The following is a 16517-nucleotide window of genomic DNA, read 5'->3' on the forward strand; positions in this document are numbered from 1 at the left end:
TATTCTTAATTTTTTTACAGCTCTGGAGATGTGAATGATTCATACAAATAAGTAGGAAAGTTGATTTTTAGTTTGACAATTTGACTTGCATAAAATGATATAAAGTACAAATAAGAATATCTTGAATGTTTTGTACTAGTTTAGCCAATTCTCTTTTTCAGTATGTTTTAAGTTGACTGTATTGCCTTTAAACTCTGAAGAATATTTTATTACTATTTTTATTCAGTAGTATGAGACTTCCATGATAACTAACCAGTCTGAAATTACATATTCTTCTGATAGATCTTACTCTTGCTTGTGGTGGCAGCTAAAACAACTTCTGAACTTTGCTTTGCCTGGATAAGCTCTTGCAATCTTGCGGTGTCTGCTACTGCTGGCGATGGCAGGTTGTGTTCCGAATTTTAGAGTCACCGAGACACATCAGTCGTTGGGCGTACCTTGGTGGTGGCACTTGGGGTTTGCATGCTGCGCTTTCCTTCTCCATGCACATACGGTTTTCTTTTCTTTTGCTTTGTATTTGCTAAGTGTTTTTCCTGTCTTTAATTGCTTATGGCTCGTTTCTCCGGGACGTGGTAGGCCCCGTCCTTAAATGAATGCTGCAATTGAGCGGGTTATAGATGGCAGGCCTGAAACTAGAAGCAGGGGTTGGGTTTTGGCATGCCTAGGGCAGTGCTGGTTACAAGTTCTGTGCTTTCTCGTTTATCTGAGAAGTCACTGAAGCGTATTACACAGTTGTCTTCCAATAGCAATTTTCCCTGGGAAAAGAGCTGGCAGCAGTCTGGGCAGCAATATTGTTGGCACACCTGGTGCACATTATTTTAAATTCCTTTAAAAGAATTTAAATATTTAAACTGAGGTATGGCATGTGACTTCTGAGGCATGTTAGCAGTCTGAAATTTGCACGACTGGTTCTTGCACAAGAATGAGTGAAAGGTGTAAGGGCTGTTTTAAATGGTACTGAAGAAAAGCCAATTTAAATGAGCTAATTGTGGTTAGCATAGCACCCTCTGCTAATTCTCTTACACCAGGAGATATACTGATTTAATTTTAAGCATTGACAATTAAGAGTTGGCAATTCAGCAGCTAAGCTAAATCCAACTAGATACATTGGATTTACTCCTAGGTTTTGGGTATTTAAGTAGGTGAGAGTTGGCCAAGCAACTTGAGAAATGAGAAATTAGTTCAGCAGTTCTGACAAAGTACTGTTTCTAGGGCTTTTGATTCATTTCATATGTAAAGCTTTAGACTAAAGCATACATCAAAAGATAAAGGCTTTAGTAAAAGTTTTGGTGATTTCCTTCATATACAGCTTGCCAGGATTACAGGAACTCTGAGGCTTTTTTTTAAATAAAAAAAAAAAAAGGAAAGAAAAAAGGAGGCAGTATTTGAAGTGCTTATAGTATTTCAGTTAAAATATGTTCTAACAAGGAATTGTAACTGTATCTTAAAACATCAGGAATGCATAGATCCCAGAAAAAACATTGTCTACTAAGTAGACTGCTCTTATTGAAAGGAAAATGTGTAACTAGTTTGATACATTTTAAGGGCAAATATAAACATTACAGACAGTCTGAAATCATTAGTAAGTTTGAAGGGCAGCATGGAGGATAACTTGGAGAAGAAGGGAGATCATTGTTTTAGAGGTTTTAAAAAGGTACCTTGTGTCTCCTTGCTATCTTGAGTTCTAGACATAAAACTGTCTTTAGTGGATTTTTTTTCCCCTCAATTGTATGTTTTGTCACTTATGGCAAATATTTAGTTTATCTACCCTGTTGAGGAGGACTGCTCAGATTGGTAGGTGGGCTGGATAAAACATTCTTTGCATCTGCAGTGTTACGTCCCGAGAACTTTCTACACAGAGGTTTTAAATCTGAGCCTGTGTTCTGTTCTCTCTGCCGCTGGGCAGAAGGGAGATGCGGGTGTGAGGGCTGCAGTCCGTGGGAGCTGGCGGGGGCGAGCACCCCCCTGCCTGCAGCGCCCCGGCTGCTCTGCGCCCGAGAAAGGTGCACCCCGCGTTCAGGTAGAGGGATGCTGTAGGTCGCGAGCAGGGTCCAGTCGTTTTCTTACTTCCTAAGTATATTTAAGTGGCTGAATTACCTTGGAAGGTGTTCACAAAAGGCCTTGACTATTTTTTTAATATTAGCACCAACACTTTTCAGCCTTCTGCCTTACTTCATCTGTCACTAACGCAACCTCATGCTGCTGACTGCATCTGCTTTGGTGTGGGGCCTGAGAGGGTGAAGGGAGCATGTGAACTGATCCTTTGCCAGTGGGGGGAAAGCTTTGACGGCTGCTCCTTGATGATTAAGGATGCAGTGACCAATTCGATGCATGTGGTGTATTGTAGACAAATTGTGCAATCTGTTTTATACAGAGCTGTGTTATGAAGGGGTGTTCAGTTGTAAACGAGAGGAATGAATACGGTTTGCTTAAAATAGCTTTTCAGTCAAGGCCTTGGCAGGTGTTAACTTTCAACATTAATAGGCTGACATGTTGCGCTTTTCATTTTGATTTGTCCCAGCATTTTCCTTTATGGTCCATCATTAGATATTGATCAGTTGAAGCTCATTTTGAGACTCGTTGGAACTCCAGGGCCTGAGCTTTTGAAGAAAATCTCCTCAGAGTCTGTGAGTTTACACTTTGATTGTAATATCTGCCCTTTTGGAAGTCCCAAGTTTGTGTATTGCCCTCCTGTAGTCTATCTGTAGTATGTGTTGGGATTTATTTTCCGTTATTTTTCTTCCTTTGTCATTCTTTGCTCTTGGATGGCTTTGAGTTCTTATGCTGTGTGTATCTGATCTTTATTCCTCTTACCTCTGCCTGTGGTATGATGTCTTTCTTCCATATTCTCATTTTACTGCTTCGTGACTTTTCTTTCAATTTGTGGGTTTATACTTCGTGATATATTGTCTGATCAGATGCTGCTGGGGAAGTATTTTTCACAGCTAAGAGCTTGAGGCTCATCTCAATTATTATTTCACCAGACTGCCTACCCAAGGATCTTTCTTAACAGGAGCAAGTGTGTTATCCTCTAAACACACAGTCCCTTCTGCAGCATGATTAATTTCTGAAACACTACTGCCACCATCTTTGTTTTTGTAGCATAAAATCCAAAATGCCTTTTAGGTGCTTTTATGAGGCAGCTGTTTCCAGGGCATGCAGTGTGTAGTCCGCTGAGAATATAACTGATTGTGCCACGTATTTAACCGGTATGGCTGTATGGGGCCCTTTTATCAAGGTAATAGCAAAAAGCGTTCTGCAGTCTCCTTTTCAACGGGTCACCTCTATTTTCAGCCATACTGCCATTTCTATATCGCTCTAATCTTGAATTGTGAACTTTTGCAAAGGCAGTATTAAATGGCACTTAGTTTTACCTGTTTCTGAAGGTGAAGTGCATAAAAGTTAGAGCAAGAGATGCTGTAACAGTACGGATTAACAAGTTAATGCGAAGTGAGCAATGAGCTTGCGCAGAGGTAACTGTCAGCGTACTGTAGCGAGTCGCTCTGCTGTTTCTGATACGTAATAGAGGATCAGCGTGGTGGAGAGTGATAAGATTATTTTGTACTGCAGCTTATGTTCTATTTCTCGTAACAGTGACAGTAAATGCGAAAAGTGAGGTTAACCTTGACTTACATTTGATGAAGGTAGACATACGGTACAACTGGAATCTATTGGTCAACTTGCTGAATATCACACTCCTTTAAAAAGCCCTGGGATGTTCTGCCCTTGGAAAGGTTGGAAGCAAATAGTGCAGGTTACTTTGGGTGCCCTGTGAACAGACCTTAAGGGTAGTCTGGTATTTGGAGTACAGAGGATTAGTGCGAGAGAGAGAAGCTTAAAGGTTGACTAGGTTAAGCGAAAGATTAGTTTGCATACGTAAGATTGAAGTGGGTCTTTTTCTTTTTTTTTTTAATAGTGCACATAAAAAGAATAGTTGCTCTCATCCAGGTCCAAATCAAGAGTCCATTTTAAAAAAAATACAGTAAAGTACAGTTTTTACTGATTTTTTTTTTTTCTTTTTTTTCCCATTGTCTGGAGATGGCAAAACTATTAGGTGCTTGAGGGCCTTCAGTGTGTCACTAACGAATTCTGGTTTTCTGCTGCATTGCTTTACTTGCTCTTACTTTCCCTGTCTGTTCACTGACATCAGCTAACTCTGTCTTATGCAATGCTAATGTTTTGCTAATTTTGCATTTATTGCCTTCTGTCACCTCGCCCACATATCAAAGTGCATTCAAAGCTGTTTAGAAGGAGGTGTCAGTTGTGAGCCGATTTCATTTTGCACCACAAGGAACTTAAGTACTTTCTATGCAGCAAGAAAAAAGGCTGGTAACCAGTGCGGGGGATACAATTTTTGTTTCTGTTTTAATTTTTTGTTCATCTTCCTGAGGCTGTGTGCAGCTGCAGCAGCCTAGGAAAATTTTTGAGGAGTAACTTCAGCCAAAGGAAACGTCTACTCTGGTGGCTTAAAACTGTTGGGAAATGGTGGACGCAACCGTGTTGTAGTGCAATGCTACTTATGGCAGACAGAAATAGTTTCTGTACTGACACTGTTACCCACTGTTCAGTAATTCTCTGTTATTTTAAGTGTTCACTAGTGCAATTGCTAAACTTTTCACAAATATTTTGAAAAAAATTAGTGGACCCTGCCTGTATGGCTTTTGCCTTGTGGTTTGCAGAAGAGATGCTTTGTATGCAGCTGTTTTCTGTTTAAAATGGTTTTTGCACTGTTTTTAACAAAGCCCTTGACTAGGCACTTAAGATATTAACCAGCTTCAGCAGATCATGCGTCTGACGGGAACACCCCCTGCATATCTCATTAACAGGATGCCCAGCCATGAGGTGAGACCTGAGCAGATGAGGGGGGTTTCCAGGGCAGGTCTTCACTTGCAGTGTTGGCTGCTCCTATAAATGATACGCTCGCATGTGGCATGGGGTGGGCAATTAACTACTTGGTCTTCAGCAAGATTTTTGTACTAAATGAAGACTTGAGATTTGGACAGTGCGTGCTCAACCGCAGCCTTCTAAGACTCAGGAGAGCCTGGATGTGAGTCGGTTTTGCATTGTGTGCCCTGTTGCGCGGCTTACTGACAGACACCCTACTGCACGCAGCCTTCCTGGGACTCCGAGGCAGCCAGCTCTTGCCGCACCTCTTTGCTTTTCAGTCTTGCATGAACCCCAAGGAATGTCAGCTCTTCCTCTGCTGTCTTGTGTGGCCTTTAGTTGGGAAGGGGTAATGCTGATGGGCTTAGTAAGTATCGGAATAAGTGAAGAGAAGGCAAAGCCAGGAGACAGACCATAATAACGTGATTGAAATGTACTGTCTCGGTGGCTGGATTGTATTATACTTCAACAGAGCATTTATTTCCACAGGCAAGAAACTACATTCAGTCTTTGTCTTACATGCCGAAAATGAACTTTGAAAATGTGTTTATTGGTGCCAATCCACTAGGTAAGGCTTGCTTTGGAAGTCTTGTGCTCCTCCTGAACCCGAGGCTAGCGTGTCCTGGGACACCAGGGCTTTCCCAAAGCTCTGTTTTGACTGCAGAAGTAGTTCAGAACAGAGCTCTGTACCACTGTCAAAGTTTACAATGTGTATGTGTGGGCTGAGGGTATAAGAGGAAGAGATTGTGGATGATGGGGTGGGTCCTGAGAAACTACAGATCCCTCATATATGTTGGGCTTTTATGAGCTTATGGTTAGAGTACAACGTCCCATACCTCACCATGTAAAATCCTTTCTTTTCTCTTTCGGTGCTTTTGCAGCTGTGGACTTGCTAGAGAAGATGTTGGTACTGGATACAGACAAACGAATTACTGCAGCAGAAGCGTTGGCTCATGCCTACTTTGCTCAGTATCACGACCCAGACGATGAACCAGTGGCAGACCCCTATGACCAGTCTTTTGAAAGCAGAGAACTTGAGATTGAAGAATGGAAAAGTGAGTTTGGGGGGCGGGAGAGTGAGCCAGCCTGCTTCCCTTGTGGTCCATTCCATAAGCCCTGGTCGTTAGAGGCACGAAAGAAACTGATGAAATTGTGGGCATCCTGTTCATTCGGAGGTCCTTATACTGAGTGAATCTGTCACGTGTTGTGCAGCAAGGAGCTGATTCTGCCCCTCTACTCTGGTGAGACCCCACCTGGACTACTGCCTCCAGCTCTGGAGCCCTCAACGTAGGAAAGACATGGACCTGTTGGAGCGGGGCCAGAGGAGGCAATGAAGATGCTGGGAGGGCTGGAGCCCCTCTGCTGGGAGGACAGGCTGGGAGAGTTAGGGGGGTTCAGCCTGGAGAAGAGAAGGCTCCGGAGAGACCTTATTGCCCCTTCCAGTTCCTAAAGGGGCTACAAGAGAGCTGGGGAGGGACTTTTACGAGGGCACATAGTGATAGGACAAGGGGTGATGGTTTCAAACTGAAAGAGGGGAGATTAGATTAGATATTAGGAAGAAATTTTTCACTTTGAGGGCGGTGAGCCCCTGGCGCAGGTTGCCCCGAGAAGCTGTGGCTGCCCCATCCCTGGAGGTGCTCAAGGCCAGGTTGGACGGGGCTTGGAGCAACCTGGGCTGGTGGGAGGTGTCCCTGCCCAGGGCAGGGGGTGGACTAGATGGTTTTTAAGGTCCCTTCTAACCCAAACCATTCTATGATTCTGTGATATAACTGGTAACTAATTATTAAATGAGCGTACAAACACATAGGTGACATAGTTGCTCATGTCCTCGTTTTCAAACTTACTCACATCTCAGTGTGCTGGACCTATCTCTTACTGTGTATGTTAGTCTCTGAGAATGATGTAACCATTCTTTTTTTTCTTCTTCTTAATTAAACCATGTTTTTCATTTAAAATAGTGTTAAAACCTTTTTAGATTGTTGCAGGTTTTCTTGAGCGAGAGCTGTCTTGAGTACTGCCTGTTAAGTTTCTGTTACGTTTTTCCCACCAGGCCTGACTTACGACGAAGTCATCAGCTTTGTGCCACCACCGCTTGACCAAGAGGAGATGGAGTCCTGAGGAGCGGCTCTCTTCTGTTCGTCCCACTTCACTGTGAGGGGAAGGCCTTTTCATAGGGACTCTCCGATTATCGTCCAAGTGCCTCGTCACAACAATATTCTCCTTGGTGGAGGGGTTTTGTGTGTGTTGAATTGGGGAGGGGGGGGGAGGGGAGGGAGGGAAGAAAGCTGAGTCGATGTAAACATGCTGCATGCTCTCTTGTATTCTGTGTACGGCCTGGGGCAAGCCTTGCAGCCCTGCTCTGACTGCTCCTCAGCCCTTCCAGAGTAACAGCGCTCAGCCCGTTCTGCGCTGCTGGGGCAAGGGAGGGGAAGTTGGCGTTATAAAGTTTGGTTACAATCGTTGCCATTTATCAATTTTTCTACAATTAAGTAACCTCAAAGTAATGGAAGTTGGTTTATAGTCCTCTGTTTTCTTCAGGACTGAAGGGGGGGTTGAGGGATGTCCTCGTTCAATGCCAGATGGCTGATTTTACGTCCAGATCTTCCCGGTACAGCAGAATGTACAGGGCTTCTAATGGCTGATTTCTGGAACATGGAAGAGGTTTTGTTTGAAACTGTAAATATGTTTGTGCCTTAAATTGAATGGGGAGAGAGGGGAAAGGAAGTCTGGAGTGGAAATCTCTGACCCCGCTGTTTTTCAGGGTGAAGGCTCCCAGATAGCCAGGCATGAACTCAATGTAATCAGGAAATAACTTTCCGAGGCAGCAGCCTCTACCCCGGGATTGGGTTTGCCTCCTTTTTTTCCTCTTCCCCTCCCCTTGTTCTGAGGCTCCCCAGCATGAGCTCCCAGGAGACAGAGCCTGGAGAAGATTCTTGCTAGCCACGCGTTTGTGTATTTTCTTCCTTAAAAGGTGGGGTGGTTTTGCATGTCGTAGCTGTATGTGCATGTAGAGCTGCTTGATTTTTGTCGTCACTTTTTGGGGATGGCACTGGGGCAGTTAAACCGTCAGTGAACTATTTTACTGAGTACCTCAGCCAGTGCCATGAAATCACAGCATCCTTCCTCTTGTGCAGCAGCTCGTTGTGAAATACCTGCCGTTCTGGAGGCTTCGCCGAGGAAAGGATAAAATATATGGCATAGAAACATGCACCTTTTTCTTTGTGTTCTGACCTTCTGACTTCAGAGGAGGAGAGCTTGGGACGGAGGGTTTCTTGTGAGATCAAATGTAAAAAATGTTCTTCAAAGAAAAAATTGTGGCGTCTGGTGCCAGAAGTTAAGTTATTTCCCGAAAAGGTTTCCTTTATAGAAGTATTGGAATCCAAAGCAAAGAACTAAGCATGCATAAAACCACAATCTCCCTTTCACTGTCTATATCTATAAATATAAATATTTATATATATAAAACTAACATTTACTAGAGGTTGGTGGTTGTTTTTTTTTACCCTCTCAGATAAGAGCTTCTTGGCTGGTTTTTAGCAGGTTGATCTCTGCCTGAGGAAAGGTGAAAAGGGAGTTTGGTTGAATACAAATGTGGTTTAAGTATTTTGTGTTTTACAGGACTCTGCCTGAGCGCAGTGCCCGGCGGTGGCGAGGGGCAGGAGGGAGGTTTCTCAGCACGTGTCTGTGCTAAAGCTGTACCCGGGGAGCTCAGGAGCCCCGTTTTAGGACTTGTGGAGAAGACGTTTTTAGAGACTTACTTGTTGCAGGTATCCTGTGCGGACAGCGTACCTGCGTATGTGAGGAGAAAGGCTTTTGAGATATTTTGTGTTCTTGTTACCGATGGGACGGAGAGGAACTGTTTGTGGTGGTTTTACCCCGTGTTTGAAAGAGGCAGCACAAAGGGATGGGACGCGGATGACAAAGCCATTGATTCTTCCTAGGCTACTTTCCAATGATCTCTTCAGGTCAAACACTTAATAAAGGTCTGGGGCGAGATGGAGAGAGCAGTTATGCCCTGCTCTGGGTTAAAACTCTCCTCAGACCAACAAAATCAAGACGGAAAACCACCCTTTTCTGCTGGACCAGCAGTCCAGGTATTCAAATGAAAATGTAGATATACTATGTAAACCTACAGCAAGATTATTTTTATCAGCCATTTTATGTGTAGATGCTACAGTGTGATTTCATGCGGAAATATTGCTAAAGATTTTTAAAAAAATATAGACGTCGTGTGTGCGCGTGTGTGTGTGTATCTGTGCGCGTGTGTGAGTGGGAATGTTTCATTCGGAGTCGGGACTCTGGCGGGAGCCCGCGGTGGCATGCACTCCCTCCCTTCGGTGCGCTGCTGTTCAGCCGCTCGCAGCCTGAACAGGAGGACGCACTTCAAAGAAGAGATCGGCTATTTTGTTTCTACCCATGAATTTTGCTGTAATTGGTTATGCCAGATAAGATGTCACGATACCACTGGTTAAAAATAAAACTTATTTTTCAGATTTTCTGCGCTGATGGTACTTTCAAACCCCTGGTACCACCGGGTGAATTTCTCCCTCGTGTCGCGGGGATCCTGTCTGTGATCCTGGGGCGGGGGGGACGAGGCCGGGTGACTTGCTGACTGCCTCTCTGCTGACACTGGGCATGACCCCGCGTGTCCCAAGGGAATTCTTTGCTACAAAACCAGCTCAGAGTCTGACCATCAGTACTGGACACAGAAAAAATACTTTTATTTTCTGTTTAGTACAGGGAAGCGTGTATTCAGCACAATAGACCCACGTTCTGCTACTTGCCTGGACTGGGGCCCTTCCCCAGTAGTACTGGTCTGTGGTTCTTTGCTATTTAAAAATGTTTTTTTTTCCCTCTTCAGCTGCCATCTAGTTAGTGGTGGAGGGTGTTTCTGGGAGCAGGAGCATCGTTGCTCTCCGTAGTAGAGATTTGCCAGCTTTCACTTGGACAAACAATTGCCCAAAGCTGTGTTCTTCACCCGAACAAAAGCCTCAATAGCTGAAGTTCCCAGGCCTTGATAAACCAAGGTGGCTCCTGCTGGTCCGAGTCAGATAGCCAATAGCCACAAGGTGTGTGCTTTGCTGTCACAGAGCTCTGCAGCGGCTGGTCTGCCCAAGCACAGGGGGAGGTGTGGAGGTGCTCTCTGAGCGATGGGAAGCTGCCTCCCTGCTTGTTTTCACCTTCTGCTGGCCTTGGAACGAATTGAGAGGAGGAAAAAAGCCTAAACTGGACCTGTCACATTGTTTTCCGGGAGAAAAAAAAATAATCCACAATTGTGCTCAGTTACAATATATCCTGGTCAGAAAAAAAAAAAACAAACCCTAAAATCGGTGAGAACTGAACTGGGGGGGGAAAAAAAATCCACCTACAAAATCAAATTACTTAACTCAAGGTTTCCTATTCATTTTGAACCGGTCACTTGAATTAATTCATCTTTCTAAAGCCAAGACATGCCCTAGATATTCAGAACTCCTTAATTGTGCGCTGATTACCTGCGTGTGCACGTGGGGTTGTGCAAGAGTTGTGTTCATAAAATGACAGATGAGTTACATGTTTGCTTATGTACTGGGAGCTGTTGCTGTAACACCTCTTGCTCACAGGTGTATTTATAGAACCGAGCCCATCCTGGGTTTATTTCCTGACTCCGCTTATTTACACGTATATACGTAAGCAAGGTTAAAAAACTGCCACAGCACCTTGTCCCTAGTTTGTTTTACAAAGCGGCGACCTGGCCGTGGCTATTAGAAGAACGTAAGGGCCACCGCTGGTGTGTGTTGTGGCAGTTGCCTATAAGGTGGAAAAATGAATCTTTCCTAAAACCCCCATGTGCTTTTTCAGGAGTTCCTATTTATCGGGTAATGGCTCTGCTCCCGCTGCGGGGAGCTGCTCGGGGCAGGGAGACCTGTGGGGGTTAGGCTGGTGGGGGAGAGCCCGGCGCGAGCGGCTGGGCTGGCTCGGTTGGGCACAGCTGAGTCACTTCCTTTGGGAAGTATGTAGGATGCTCCTACCTGCGGTGCAGGAGCCCCACCTGCGTCTCCTCAAGTTGGCGCAAAATGTTGAGGCGTTCTCTGCTTACCAGGAGCGGAGGGAGCTCCTCGTGGGTTGTGTTTGCCGCTCTGGTGCGGTACCAGCAGGCACAGCAGTGAACTTGGTTTTGGTGCTGTCCAAGAAGACGCAAGAAGGGGTTGGACCAGCTGCAGGAGGAGAAACCAGACCCAGCAAAGCCTCAGGCAGGAACAGTTCTCAGGATGGTCCCATCTCGCAGCTGCTCCTCAACCTCACTGCAGTCACCCGGACGAAGGTGGAAAGCCTCCGCCTGCTTTCACCGTGTGCCCGCTTTGCTGGGAAGCCGGGCTTGGGAGAAAATCCCCATCGCTTCCTTGCTCTTGTGTGGACATAACACCCTGGTGTCCTTTGTCACGAGCCAGGAGCTGTCCTCCATCAGCTGGAAAGAAGAATGTCCCCGCTTGTCTGACGAGGCGCTGTGGCTTGTTCCCCAGATTCCCCGGCTCCACAAGTCCTTACTCATCCGCTTGTTCAGAGGAGGGATTTCACGAGACCCCCTGTGAGCCCCACGAGGACATTTCTTGGCTGGTGGCCCGGTGGAAGCAGGACAGCAAGAGCTGCAGGTGACGGTGGGGCTCCCGGAGGTGTGCCTGTGCGGGGCTGGGTGCTCGCTCCCGTACCAGAGTCCAGAGGCACCTGTACAAGACCGAGGCGTGTCGGGAAACCTGATGCCTCACCTCTGCCGATGTGGAGGCGGAGGGAGGAGGGCCCAAAGACATGTCCCTTCACGCTCGCAACAGCTGAAAACGGAGAAGGAAACTCGCTAGAGCTTTTTTCACCAGCGCAGGCGGCCTCGCTGTCCCTGTCTCACCCCAGAAGCCCTCCCGTACTCCAGTACTCTGGGGGGGTGGCAGTCCCGCACCCGCCGGGCGATGAACATCGCAAGGAGAAGAGGTTTTTACAGACAGGAGGTGAACAAGACCCTCTGGGAGCTGCCCAGGAGATACACGTCCCTCCACCCCGTGGGGTCTGGAGCCTACGGCTCGGTGTGGTGAGTGGGGTCCTGCCTGCACCGCCGGCAGCAGCGCGGGGCGAGCTGGGGGTGTTTAAAGTATCATACCGGGAGGGGGGAAACGAGGAGGTGCCTGTCAGCACCCCTCCATTAGGAAAGGCCATTTGCATGTGTGATGAAGGCGTTTTGCCTCCTGCTCCGGTGCGGGCAGCGGGTTGGAGACTTGGGTCGCTTGAAGAAACTGAGATGTTTCCTCCCGTGGTTGCCCCGGGTGGGCTCAGAGGGGGGTGTTCCCACCCGAGCTCGCCTCGGCGGGTGTCCTCAGGCAGCGGCTGGAGGAGCAGGCAGGGCTGCGAGCGCAGCCTGGGGGTCACCTCCACCTCCGGGGGGGGCTGGCAGTTTTCATGCTGCTTTGGTCTTGAGCTTGCGTGAAGATTTCTGTCTGGCAACAAAGGTGGGGGGGAACACCTGGGTGTCTGAAAGCAACGCGTGGATGATAACAGAGGTGGGTTGTGGAACAGCAGCATGTCCTCTGCAGCGTGTCCTCGCTGCTTGAGTGCGAGGCAGCTGATGCTGGGCTGCCTGGGGAAACGGGCTGGACAATGCGACCCCCGCCTTGATAGTGCTTCCAGCTTGAAATCATCACATAGATAGAAATGATTGTAAACCAGGATCGGTAACAGACTGGGACTTCTTCCTGGCTGAGGATAATCCTCAACTGACGAGAGCGCAGCACGAGCTGCTGTTGGGCAGCAGTTGGGCGAAGGCGCCTGTAGTGCGAGCAAGAAGTCGGATCTCGCTTTGTTTACATTGGCGAACTGGCGGAGACGGGTGACTTTTTGAAAGGTTAAATGTGAAGCAGCCCATTGACAGGATCTGGACGGAGCTCTTGTTTCATAACACGCCGAGCTAAAAAAAAAAAAAAAAAGGTGTGTCCTGTTTTGTAGGTGTTGGGCAAAGTCTGTCTGCCGGCTGTCACGGCACGGATCCTGAAACCCCGGGGCCCAGGTTCTGTCCTTGTCCCCTGGCTGCCTCTTGACACCCACTGTGTCCTTCCCCCATTGGGGGGGTCTGGCAGCTTTCGTGCTGCTTTGGTCTTGAGCTTGCGTGAAGATTTCTGTCTGGCAACAAAGGTGGGGGGGAACACCTGGGTGTCTGAAAGCAACGCGTGGATGATAACAGAGGTGGGTTGTGGAACAGCAGCATGTCCTCTGCAGCGTGTCCTCGCTGCTTGAGTGCGAGGCAGCTGATGCTGGGCTGCCTGGGGAAACGGGCTGGACAATGCGACCCCCGCCTTGATAGTGCTTCCAGCTTGAAATCATCACATAGATAGAAATGATTGTAAACCAGGATCGGTAACAGACTGGGACTTCTTCCTGGCTGAGGATAATCCTCAACTGACGAGAGCGCAGCACGAGCTGCTGTTGGGCAGCAGTTGGGCGAAGGCGCCTGTAGTGCGAGCAAGAAGTCGGATCTCGCTTTGTTTACATTGGCGAACTGGCGGAGACGGGTGACTTTTTGAAAGGTTAAATGTGAAGCAGCCCATTGACAGGATCTGGACGGAGCTCTTGTTTCATAACACGCCGAGCTAAAAAAAAAAAAAAAGGTGTGTCCTGTTTTGTAGGTGTTGGGCAAAGTCTGTCTGCCGGCTGTCACGGCACGGATCCTGAAACCCCGGGGCCCAGGTTCTGTCCTTGTCCCCTGGCTGCCTCTTGACACCCACTGTGTCCTTCCCCCATTCTGCTCTCCAGCTGCGTTTGAGCTTCTGAGATGCTTAAATGAGTCCTGCCAAATCGGGCAAGACTAAACTTGGCATTTTTGATATTTATACAGTGTTTTCTGGGTTTTATCATAAAGGACAGAAGGAGGAAAAGAAAATAAAGATAGGGAAGAGAAATCCTTCCAAACTTTCCTCGCCCACCAGAAAAAAAAAAACAAGATGACAAATCTTACTGGTCCCAGGGAAAGTCTCGGCTACTCTGGAGGTCTCAGGAGGGAGGGATGGGTGTTACAGCGGGTCCAGGGTGGTGGTATCGCAGGGAGAGTACTCAGCAGAGCGGGTTTGGTGCTGATTCCTGCACAAAGCAGCGGTGGAAGCGTGTGGAGTTAGGATTTGCTGTCCTCTGCTGGGAATTGCTGGGAAGCTTTCCTGTTGCAGCGTTATTCCGAGCTGCTGGCTGTTACACCTCCTTGGGCAGCTGGGGCACTAACTCAGCCGAAACAGCAAAGACATGTTTCTTCCATCATTAATTCTGCCAAAATCTGTAGTGATTTGGCTTCCAGCCGAATGTAATTGTGGAAGAAGAGTCCTCTGACCCCTCCAACACTGGTCTTGCCCGTCTCTGCCAGGGACACAACTCTGCCTGCCTGGTGTCATCCCGAACTTCAGCCATTCATTAAACCTCTGCTGGGAAGAAACATGGTGGGGTTTCCCGGATGCGGCAGCTGAATTAACTCTCTGCTGTGCCTTGTGACAAGGGTGACAGCAGTGTCTGTGCTGGGCAGGCTGAAGCTCCATCACCCAAACCATCCTGTGTTGCATGGTGGGGTAGATCTGTGCTCTGTAGGCCAGCAGCTGGGAAGGTGGGTAAGAACACGCGCCCTCAGATTAGGAAATCTGCCGTAAATTCTGCAGAAGTTGTTTGACTATATGGTCCAAGTCTCTTCCTCTTACATCCCTCGCACCTTGGAGAACTTTCACATGTGCTGTCCCCCCTACTGACACCTGCTGAAGTCCTGAAACTGAGACACCTCTTCCCTGTCCTCCCAAGATAGCCCATGGCATCTTCAGCGCTGAAGCTGCCTCGTGTAGCTGTTCCCACGCTTCCTTTGCTTTTCCCATCTGAATGCACTGACAAAATCACCATCGCACCTTTCAAAGGATGTGTCTGCTCTTGTCACGCATGACGTAGAGCGACTGGAAGGGAACTCAGTGGCCAAGAGCGGGGAGATTGCCTGATGGCATCGGGGAGGCTGATGAGAGCTGCTGCTGGCCCAGGCTGCGGGGGACGCACCACAACTGATCGCTTGTGGCTGACCGTGGGAGAAAGCTGGGCAAGAGACTGGATTTGCAGCAAGGAACTGATAACCCCTCCTCAGCACTGAACCGAAGGGAAAGCCACGCGGAGCAGGATGGTCCCACCTCTCCTACTGTCATCAGCCCTAAAACCAGCAAAATGCACTGTTTGATTGCGTTAACTATAGATGGCATTTCCCTGTTTATTCAATTTATGAAGTCTTGCCTCTGAGTGATGGCCCTGCAGCTCACAGTAACGTTGCTTTACAGCTTGATGGTACCTGCCCTTCCCCATCTCGGGCCCTGCGGGAGCCTCAAGGAAGGAGCTGCGGCTGCAGTCAGGGACTGGTGGGGGTGAATCACATGTCCCTTCGGAGAAGGAAGCAGGTGAAAAATACCTGTGTGAGGCTGGGGGGTGCGTGCAAAGCGCTAATGCCAGCGTTTACGGGGCACGGTTACGCTGTGCAGTAAAAAGCTGTGGGACTGAACATGCTGATTTATAGCCCTTCCGTTTCCCTGTGAGATAAGGATTTACAAAGGATGGGAACTGCTCTGGAAACCCACAGCGCGATTTGGCAGGGAAAACCCTTTCTTTGCCTCTTGGAGGGGTCAAGGAAGGGCTGAGGTGCAAACGTGTAATGGGGTGTGCTGAGACCCCCCAGGAAACACCGCTGAGAGTCCCCAATTACAGCTGTCTCTGCCTGATGAGCTCTCTCCCCGCTTCTCCTCTGGTGAAACCTGGGGCCTGATCAAAGAGCTGCCAGAAGCAGAGAAAGTGTGACAGGATCGCCCTGTCCCGCCACAAACAGCAAACGCGACCAGAGGGAATAACACCGCACGTCTCCAGCGACGGCTGTTGTACCACGTTCTCATTACCTTTATAAAAGACTCGTTTTCAGCCAGACCTGCTTTTGCTCAGAAGCATACGAACAGCATCAAAGATCCTGAATGCAGGAGAGTGAATTGCAGCGGCCTGTATTTTCAGTGTGTGACATCCAGTCTTTGCTCCAGAATACAACGGAGACGGCTGACGTACCTTTAAAAGACAACACAACCCAAACAGATGGCAAAGCCAAAATTGCTTTATTCCCTTACCTCCGTGCATTAGGGAAGGAGAAGGCAGAGTTAGACCTAGTTCCTGACCTTTAACCATTTGTGTTTTCCTCTTCTCATGGTTCTGTTAGCTCCATCTCGTCTCTGCAGGTTAAGGGGAGTAAAGACCGGGTCACTAATCCTTTGCTCGGTATCCCACCTCGTCCTGCAGAGAGCACAGCTGTGGTCTGCTGCGCTGGGTCACGCAGGGTAACCCAGAGCTCCACTGGGAAAGATCGAGGGGCTTCTCTTTGCTCTTCTTCTGCGAGGTCCAGAATTAGCACTTCCTCAGGAGAAGACCTTTGGTATTGCAAAGTTTGTTAAAGCATACTGCCGATGTCAGAACTGGTTTTTATTTGTCCACCACAGTTCAGCCATAGACAAGAAGACAGGGGAGAAAGTGGCGATCAAGAAGCTCTGCCGCCCATTCCAGTCGGAGATCTTCGCCAAGCGAGCGTACAGAGAGCTCATGCTGCTGAAGCACATGCAACATGAGAACGTAAGTCC

At 47.9% G+C, this 16517-nt stretch overlaps 2 protein-coding genes across 2 annotated transcripts in view; both read left to right on the forward strand.

Annotated features, from left to right (window-relative positions):
• MAPK14 (mitogen-activated protein kinase 14) overlaps positions 1-7472 on the forward strand; it is a 28662-nt gene extending 21190 nt beyond the window's left edge. Inside the window, exons 9-12 of the mRNA XM_009891734.1 lie at positions 4763-4842; positions 5374-5452; positions 5766-5939; positions 6935-7472. Coding sequence (XP_009890036.1) covers positions 4763-4842; positions 5374-5452; positions 5766-5939; positions 6935-7002 — 401 coding nt within the window. The 3' untranslated portion in view covers positions 7003-7472. The remainder of the gene's footprint in view (positions 1-4762; positions 4843-5373; positions 5453-5765; positions 5940-6934) is intronic.
• A 4155-nt stretch (positions 7473-11627) lies between these two features.
• Positions 11628-16517, forward strand: part of MAPK13 (mitogen-activated protein kinase 13) — a 12898-nt gene continuing 8008 nt past the window's right edge. The window contains exons 1-2 of the mRNA XM_009891712.1: positions 11628-11941; positions 16380-16509. Of these exons, the coding sequence (XP_009890014.1) occupies positions 11823-11941; positions 16380-16509 (249 nt within the window). The 5' untranslated portion in view covers positions 11628-11822. The remainder of the gene's footprint in view (positions 11942-16379; positions 16510-16517) is intronic.

Source organism: Charadrius vociferus, unplaced genomic scaffold (assembly GCF_000708025.1).
Source record: "Charadrius vociferus isolate BGI_N301 unplaced genomic scaffold, ASM70802v2 scaffold819, whole genome shotgun sequence".
Taxonomy (NCBI): domain Eukaryota; kingdom Metazoa; phylum Chordata; class Aves; order Charadriiformes; family Charadriidae; genus Charadrius; species Charadrius vociferus.